Source organism: Ovis aries, chromosome 25 (genome assembly GCF_016772045.2).
Source record: "Ovis aries strain OAR_USU_Benz2616 breed Rambouillet chromosome 25, ARS-UI_Ramb_v3.0, whole genome shotgun sequence".
NCBI classification, from domain to species: Eukaryota; Metazoa; Chordata; class Mammalia; order Artiodactyla; family Bovidae; genus Ovis; species Ovis aries.
The window spans coordinates 3,733,436-3,743,232 of record NC_056078.1 but is presented as its reverse complement, the minus strand read 5'-3'; the positions used below and the strand labels follow the sequence as shown (position 1 = coordinate 3,743,232).

Genomic DNA, 9,797 nt, shown 5'->3' with positions numbered 1-9,797 from the left:
AGTACTGGAGTGGGGTGCCATTGCCTTCTCCCCAAAGACACTTTTAAATTGCTCCAACAACAATGTCTTCTGGGACTTCGCTGGTGGTCCTCCAGTGGTTAAGAATCTGCTTTCCAATGCAGGGGATGCAGATTTGATACCTGGTTGGGGAACTAAGACTCTTGTCAGTGGCAACTAAGCCCGCACGCCACAACTAGAGAGCCCACGTGCTGCCACAAAGACACAGCACAGCCAGACCAGACAGAAACAAGGCCTCTCAATCCGGGGCCAAGGGACTTAGTTTTAGAGCATCCACAGATGGACTTCTGAAGGCGTAAGCATCTCCTTAAATTACAGGCAAAATTTTGCAGATATAGACTATTCAAGAAGTGACAGTCCTGGGTTCATGCCCTGAAAACCATTTCCACATAGATTATACTGTCCAGTCATAAAAAGACTGAGAAGAGTAAGCTGGCATTATCTGACAATAAAACTAAGGTTCAGAAAGACTAAGGCTCGAGGTAAACTTGCTCAAGGTCACATGTAGTAATAAGAACCAGAAAAAGTGGTGTACCATTGCAGAAAGGCTGTCACCTAAGTTTCTTTTTTTTTTTTTTTTTGACTTTTTTCAGAAGTTTATTGATAAGTAGACTGTCTTTTTTTGACATTTTGAAACAAGATTACAAAAAAAAAAATAGAAGCATTGTGTATTAATAGCATTTTTTGGCTAATTAACATGTCGCCTGGTACACTCAAATTCGGCCCATGTTTATCTGGAAAAAAACTCAGTGGTTGTCTGTCCTAAGAAAGTTACTCTTCTGCCACATTCCATGGAGGAAATAAACAGTGCCTCTTTAAACGCTTTGCTTATCTCCAAGGCAATCTGTCCATGGCATTGCTCTGGGCATCAGGAAAGGGCAGAGCTGCAAAGTGGAAAGGTCCCGGTGGTGGCTGTTAAGCCATGACTCTGGTGGTTAAACCCCATCCTACCTGGTGGACTCCAGTACAAGACATTCCCAGTGTTTTACAGGGGCGGCTACTGAGACCCAGTGGACACAGTGAAGGGCCACGGTTGGAGCAGTCAGGCCAGGCCACGGTTGGAGCAGTCAGGCCAGGCTCTGCTGAGGCCTTTCCTGTGGGTCTGTAAGTGGGGTGGGGGTTGGAGGAGAGCGCAAGGCATTTGGCTTCTTCTCACATGCGGACCCACCTGGACACCAGTCCCATGATATGGAATAAGAATCCAACTCCTTAAGGCCCACCGCTCTATGGGAGGAGCCACAGCCCCCAATCCAGGTGTTACTGTTGCACGATGACAAGTGTTCCAGAGAAGCCAGTTCAGCCCCAGCGAAGCAAAAACCAACTGAATGCACGGCCCTCCCCACGAAGAGTGGCCCCACCCCAGGCCATCCAAGCATGCAGTGAGGACGCAGGACGCCAAGCAGGCTGGACATCAGCATGTGGCCTCAGAGCTGTACTCTGTGATCATGAGCTGTACACAAAACAGACTTGAGATTCTTAGGTTTTCTTCTGTGGAGTCATGGACAGCATGGAGAGTCTGAGAGTTCTAGAGTTCAGTTGCTTCCAACCCCCAGCCATCCATAAGTGCTCTAGGGAGGGCGTTCTTAGACAGCCAGGTGGTACAGGGAGGACAACACAGTCGGCCAAGGTGTCCAGATCCTGAGGGCTCTGTGCTACCAGCCCTGCTGCACACGGTCAGGGGGTAACAGGTGTTTTGGATCCAGACTCAAGGAACTCTGTGCAGGTCCTGAGGAGATAAGGGTCCTCACTTGGCTGCCATTCCTAATAGTTTCCAGTGTTTTTCTTTCCAATCAACTTTTCACGATGGGTGACTTCAGGTTGTCACCTAAGTTTCATGAGACAGGGTTTCTAATCCCAAATCTTTGTCTAGGGTAGTAGGTAACCTTGAGCAAGCTACTTAACCTCTTTCTAGGTCTTAGTTACACTACTTATATATTTAATTATGTATAAAGGGGGTATAGAGGAGTGAATATTACCATGTCCTGCCTACATCAGAGCTCTAAGAATCAACTGAATTTATATAAATGCACTTGTAGACAAAAGTTAGTAAGTCCTATTGTCCTACTGTTAACCCATGGGTTGGAATTTAAAGTACAAATCATTTAAAACCTTCCAAGTCTTAACAGCAAAAAAGATTATGAGTTGCAAATGTGACACCTATTGACTTGAACAAATTATTTACCATGAGGTACTTTCTTGACTTCTGGGTCCAAGTATATCTAGGTTCACTTAGCAGAGTTTTCCAGGCTCATCCATGATGCAAGTACCAGCATTTCATCTCTTATGGCTGAGTAAATATTTCATGGCAGGAGTATGATCAGTTGATGGACATTTGGGTTGTTCCCACTTTTTGGCTGTTGGTAACACTGTTGGAAATATTCATACACAAGCCTCCCTCTCCGTTTTTTTTTTTTTTTTTACTTCCCTCCCTTACTTTCCTTCTCTCTCCTTCTTTCATTATATAGAAGGCATAAAAAATACATATGTAGTGAATATACAGTGGTACTTTATGATTTTGATTTGCATTTCCCTCCGCTCCAGTATTCTTGCCCAGAAAATTCCAGGGACAGTGGAGCCTGGCAGGCTACAGTCCATGGGGTCGCAGAGTCCGACACAATTAGGCAACTGAGCACACACACATGCAGTGGTTCATGCTGTTTAACATCTTTTCCTGTGCTCCCGGGCCATCTGCATGTCACTTTTACAAAACTATCTTTACAATTTGTTTGCCTACTGTTAAATGAGGTTGTCACTTAATATTAAGAGTTCCTTATATATTTTAGATACATTTACCTATTATCATTGTACCATTATCAGATTATGATGGGCAAACATTTTCTCCCATTCAGTGGGCTGCCTTTTCACTTTCTTGACAGTGTCTTTAAGTTTTACTTTTGATGGATGTTTCAATTTGTTTTTTTTTTCTTTTGATGCTTGTGCTTTTGATGTCAGACCTAAGAAACCATTACCTGATCTAGGGTCAAGAAAATGTACACCTGTTTCTAAGGATTTCATAGTTTTAGTTTTTATATTTGTCCTTGCTCTATTTTAAATTTTTTAAAAATTTTGTTTATTTTGGTTGTGCTGGGTCTTGTTGATGAGAGGGCTTTTTCTCCAGTGGCAGCAAGTGGGGCCACTCCCTAGGTGCAGTGTCCAGGCTTCTCATTGCAATAGCTTCTCCTGTTGTGAAGCACAGGCTGCAGAATATGCAGGCTTTGGCAGCTGCAGCTCCCAGGCTCTGGAGCACAAGCTCAATACTTGTGGGTCATGGGCTGACTTGCTCCTAGGCATGTGGGATCTTCCCAGACCAGGGACAGAACCCGTGTCTCCTGCACCGGCAGGAAGATTCTTTACCACTGAGTCACCAGGAAAGCCCGTAAATTTTGTAGAATTTGAAGAACCTAACTTCATTCAAGGGATGCTCAGATGTCCCAGCACCAGACTATTCTTCCCCCATAGAATAGTCTTGACACCTTTGTCAAGAATCTATTGACTTATTCAAACCTACAGAATGTGCACCACCAGAAGTGAACTGTATTATAAACTATGGGCCTTGGGCAATTATGACAAGTCAATGTAGTCACATTCATTGTTAACAAATGCACCAACCGCTCTGCTGGGGGATGACAGGAGAGGTACATGTGGGTCAGGGGATGTATGGAAAATATCTGTACCTTCCTCTCAATTTTACTGTGAAGTTAAAACTGCTCCAGAGAAATAAAATCTTTAATTAAAAATTCAATTCACCATAGACAGATATATGGATTTCTTTCTAGAATTTGAATTTTATTGCACTGATCTATGTATCTATTCTTACACCAATGCTACACTATCTTGATTATTGTACCTTTGTCTTAAGATTCAAAATTTTAAAAATGTGAATCCTTCAACTTTGTTTTTTGTTTCAAAGACTTTGTTGTCTATTCTGTGTCCTTTGAATTTTCAAATGAATTTTAGGATCAGATCTCTATTTCTGCAAAGTGAAATTGCAATTTTGATAAGGAATGCATTGAGCCTACAGATCAATTTGCAGAGTATTGCTATCTTAACAATATTAAATCTACAATTCCAAGAACACAGGGTGCCTTTTTCTTCTGCAACATTTTATAGCTTTCAGTGTACAATTTGCTGCTGCTGCTGCTGCTAAGTCCTTCAGTCGTGTCCGACTCTGTGCGACCCCATAGACAGCAGCCCACCAGGCTCCGCCGACCCTGGGATTCTCCAGGCAAGAACACTAGAGTGGGTTGCCATTTCCTTCTCCAATGCATTAAAGTGAAAAGTGAAAGTGAAGTCGCTCAGTCGTGCCCGACTCTTAGCAACCCCATGGACTGCAGCCTACCAGGCTCATTCGTCCATGGGATTTTCCAGGCAAGAGTACTGGAGTGTGTTGCCATTGCCTTCTCCAACAATTTGCACTTAGGGTCAATTTATTTCTATATATTTTATTCTTTGTAATGCCATGGGGTCACGAAGAACTCAGTCACAACTCAGTGACTAAACAACAAAAAATACTATTGTAAATGCAATTACTGTCTTGATTTTCAGAGTTCTAATTGCTACTGTGTATAAACACCACTGACTTTTATATACTGATCTTGTATCCTTCAACCTTGCTTAATTTGTTAATTAGTCCTAATGGTCTGAGTGGTTTCAAGGATTCTTTATAGAGGTTTTCCACATATAATATCATGTTATCTCCAAACTGAGATAATTTTACCTCTTTCTTTACAATCTGCCCCTCTTTTTCTTGCTTAATTGCCTTAGCTAGAACCTCCAGTACAATGCTGGACATCCTTGCTTGGTCCCCTATCTTAGAGGGAAAACTTTCAGTTCTTTCACCATTACAATGTTGTGTGCTTTACAGATGCTCTTTACCAGGAGCTTCCCTGGTGGCTCAGATGGTAGAGTCCGCTTGCAAGGTAGGAAACCTGAGTTTGATCCCTGGGTTGGGAAGATCCCCTGGAGAAGTTGCCTGGAGAATCCCATGGACAGAGGAGCTTGGCAGGCTATATACGTCCATGGGGTTGCAAAGCGTTGGACGTGACTGAGCGTGCATGCATGCATTTATTTACCAAGATGAGAAATTTCCCTTCTACTGTTAGTTGAGTATTTATGTCATGAAAGAGTGTCCAGTTTTGTTAAATGGTTTTCCTGTTTCTACTGACATGCGGCATGTTTCTTCCTCTTCATGCTCTTAATACAGCTTATGCACTGATTTTCATGTTGAACCAACCTTGCATTCCTGAGATGGAATTCCACAGTGTTGGCCATGGTACACAGTCACAGCGCTGGCTCTGGTTTGGCTTACTTGTTCAAGTCCTCTGTTTCCTTACTGATCTGTCTTGTCTGCCCATCCATTATAGGAAGCTGGGTATTAAATTATCCAACTATTACTGCTGAACTATTTCTCCCTTCAATTATCTCAGATTTCGCTTCATGTATTTTGGGACTCTGTTGTTTTATATATATATGTATTTGTGATCGCTGTATATTCCCAATGGATTGAGCCTTTTACCATTCCAAGCTGTTCTTTGTCTCTAGCCAAAAGAAGTGCTGAAGTCTATTTGTTTAGCTCTCTTGGTTACTGTTTCCATGGAAGGTCTTTTCCCATTCTTTTAATCTATTTGTGTGTCTCAATCTAAAGTGAGTCTTTTGTACTTGGCAGAGAGTTTGGATTAAGTTTTTTAATCCATTTCACCAATCTTTCATTTAAATAACACCTTTCTTTGAGGGACCTTCAAAAAGCCCTAGGGTTCTGCAATCTTTATTATGGAAAAAACACTGATTTAATACATGCAGTAATTACTTATGAGAGAAATAACCCAATTTTATTTTAGAATTTTTCAGGAGCTTGCCATGTTACCTAGAACCAGCTTCTTTTTATAATAAAGATGAAAAACATTATCACAGGTGATGGTATCAGAGCAACCATTTTAAAACTGAGACATTCAGGATATATTTAGAGATCCTCTACCATCCAGGCCTAACACCTACTGTGTTAGTATAGCATGTAATGTAGAAATGCATCAATAGCCATGGCACCAACCCACCTGTAGCAGATAGTGCTGACTATGAACCCAAAGGCCACTGCCCCTTCCCCGATGATGGTAACACCCTAATTCAGTTTCTTGTGTTCACTCTTCTCTCAGATAATGGACACTTTGATACATTAAGGTGATCTCATCTTCCTTTCCACTAGCTGGTTTAAAGGGATATGCATGCTCAGTCATGTCCAACGCTTCGCAACCCCATGGACGTATATAGCCTGCCAAGCTCCTCTGTCCATGGGATTCTCCAGTTTGGGTCAATGAGAGGTGAAAGGATGTCTTTCCTGAAACTCTCACTACCTCTGGACCCATTGTAAGAAATCATAAATCTCTATATTAAGCAAGTCTGTATCAAGTTTCCTGTTAAGGCTAAAAATTCTTAACAGTTTGATGAACTATTTCTCAACTGATCAAAAAATAAGCTAAACTATTACATTTTAATACTTTATTCAAAGAGTTCAATTTTAAACATCTATAAGATATTCATCAACTTCAAGTGGCAAAAGAAACAAAAATATGTAATAAAACTATTTCAGTATCTTTGAATAGGGAAACCAAAAATACATACTACCACCAGAATAAACAACAAACAAACCTAGTCTATTAGGCATGTATATATTTTATTTTCCTTTAGGTGATAATTTTTGGAAAATTACACTTAAGAATAAGCCCTTGCAAACAGAGCTGCTAATCTTTCCAAAAATAAAACCCAATATCCAGACTCTCAAAACTCACAAAACCAAAAGGAAATGTCTAGTTGTCAGCCAACAGTGCCATGCTCAAGTCAGTTTCACACCACAGGGAATAATCTATAATTAATTTTAGTAGGCAAATTCCAATTCTAAATATTACTAGTGAGGCTACTTCTATTACTAGTGATACTACTTGTTATTCCCAACTGTGTTGACAATTGTCTTATTGCTGAATTGTATGTGATAAATCTTCTTTGGCAACTTTTTATGTATCAATTAACACAACTGGACAACTATAAAGATTTGGGTTAACTTAAAATTTCAAAGATTTCAAAACTTCATTATGATTATTTAGATGTAATTTCTTATAGATGTTAGAATAGGAAAGCCTCCAAACATGCCTAATGAAATATAATAACAAGAAAAATTACTAAATAATCACTAGCTTTTCAGTTGTGTGTGCAATTATATAATTCAACTCAAACATTAGTGACAATATTACAATGTTAGTGCCAATTCTCTATCAGACTTTCTGTGATAAAGGACAAAAATTCAATGTAGAAACTAACATCTGGGTACCTGCCAATTTTTCTGGAAGGCTGTTTCATATGGATTCAAAATGACCTAAAATTAGCCAGAATATAGTATGAATTCTCACTACAATACCTCATAGAATTAAAGTACATTAATAATAATTTTAATTCTAATTCTATGGAATAAACCTATTTTGGAGGCTTGGCACAATATTACCAAGAAATTTAAACAGGAAACTCAAGTCCAGATGTGTAACTAAGAAATCTTTCTATATATTAAAAAATCACCAACTTAAACTATAAATGTCTTCCACTAAATATTACCACTCCAAAATTCACACAAAGTAAATTAAAACAGGTATGGCAGAAAGTGCACTCTGAAGCATGTTCACATTTAACAAAGATAAATGACAAAGTTTAGCCAACAAAAATTCAAATAGGCATATATGCAAACACATCTGTATGCAAATTTTCATGAGTAAGATATAAGAAATGATTCATTTTGGTAATTTTATGTACAGCCTGTATACAATTTAAAACAAGTACAACTGAAAACATTTCTAAAGCCACAATAAAGTCAAATGATATACTAAATAACAGTCTTACAAATTGGTCTCTCTTAGGAGTTCTTAAGAGAAAAACAACTGAGTAATGTTATCCTAAGAAATGCCTTCCTCTTGATCAATCATTTCTGTCTTAACTGAAAAGACATCTGCCAGCATATGTTTTGGAATTTCTGAACCTCTGACTTTCAAGGCATAACAAGCATTCTCCACTTTGGCCAGACTTTGTTTCAAAGTATACAGCTTCTTCGAAACCTCATAAGGTCCAGTATTGCCAATGAATGAAAACCCATCATACACCTGACGTAAAAACTGGCTCACTTCAAAGGGAGTGTCAATGTCCCCATTCCCGACACTGTTAATACACATTCGCATCAACTCTCCAGTTAAATCAGCCACTCCCAGAAGGTAATCAACAGGCGTGATTTTCAGTCTCCAAGTACCGCACTGCTTATCCTGTGCATCAGAGGAAGGCTGGTAAAAAAAAAAAATAAACACACACACACACAAAGAAAATACACTGTGAAAAAGAGTGACTATGTATACATGTAAGGTACAAAATCAACAGCAAGTCAATCATACTAATCTTCTCTAAATAAAATGATCCATTTTGTTAAATGACCATTCAAGATGTTATAAGAAGAACTCATGCCCTCAGCAAGGAGTTGAATTTACGACTTCAAGATAATTCTGAAATCTAATATTGTATCATTATAAAATCAACCATTGCCAACTTCACTTGACATATAAAATAAAGATATTCTTAAGGCCCAGTGACTTCATCCCATGACAATGACTTACATATTTAAATGGCAAATCATAAAGCCCTCCAGGTTTATGATCCAGTCATGATTTTCTCAGTCACTTAGTCCCTTTCTGGCCTCTCCGTCCCCGCTCAGCACTGACCATCATGATCTAACACTCTCTTGCTATATCCTCCTCAGTTTCCTCAGACTCCTATCTTTCTACTGCACCTGCCCAGCAAAAACACACCCTGAATCAGTATTAAAAACTATTCTTGTTAGTTCTTTATTCAAGTACTGAGTACCACTAGGCTAAAAAATAATAATAATGATCACAACTGTATAGCGTTTGTACCACTACAAATTACTCACCAATCCTTTCACTTATTTCGTAGATGGCTCTCGCCCGTCTCTTTGGACACTATTTCAAACCTTCACTACTTTTCTCCTCAGCCCCTTACTCAATCCCAAACCTCTTCACTCTCAGTAAACAATCTTGCCTCCTTTCACTGGCTTGGTTATTTGCCAGATCCCCTGCCATAAGCTCTCTTAATTACCTTATCCCTAAAAACAAAACGAAACAAAACAAAAAAACTTATTTATGTCCACATCCATCTTTACCTTCTATCCTTCAGTCTCAGATGATGAGTTGTCCCTCCTCTTGTTTGAGGTTAACTCTTCCAAATGACCTTGACCCATCTCCTCCCACCTCTTCCAGGACCTTGCTTCATAAGGTGTATGCCCTTGGGCAAGTTATTTCATCTCTCTAAACCTCAGTTTCCTCATCTGTAAAATGGGATAACAGTACCTACCTCAGAGGTTTATTTTTAAGGATGAGATAACATTTACCAAGTTCTTGGCATAGTGCCCAACACAAAGTAAATACTCAATAAATGTTAGCTGCTATCACCATTACCGTCACCACACCAATCTCCTCTCTCCACATCAACTTCTCTCTAACGGGTTCTTTCTGAAAGAGGAGATGTCTGAACTGTTATTGAAAGTCTGATGAGACTTAGGTGGGCTGCAATTACACTGAAGGACATTTCAGGCAGAAGGAACTGCAACAGAATGCAGATGAGAATTGTGCTGTGTACTTGAGGAACTAGTGCGGTATTTCTTTAGAGTAAAATTTCAAGTAAGAAGTAGTATGGGATGAGTCTAGAAAGCCAGAACAAGGGATAGAGCAAGGGGAGAAAGC

General features: G+C 39.6%; 1 protein-coding gene across 3 annotated transcripts in view; it reads right to left on the bottom strand.

Annotated features, from left to right (window-relative positions):
- Window positions 1–6,666: 6,666 nt before the first annotated feature.
- The window catches only part of TSNAX (translin associated factor X), a 34,214-nt gene continuing 31,083 nt past the window's right edge, over window positions 6,667–9,797 (bottom strand). For 2 of the 3 annotated variants that reach the window (XM_004021354.5, XM_042241164.1), the window contains one exon: window positions 6,667–8,327. In XM_004021354.5, coding sequence (XP_004021403.1) covers window positions 7,950–8,327 — 378 coding nt within the window. In that variant the 3' untranslated portion in view covers window positions 6,667–7,949. Of the gene's footprint in view, window positions 9,383–9,797 lie in introns of all 3 variants that reach the window. The other variant, XM_042241161.2, reaches the window with a different exon arrangement.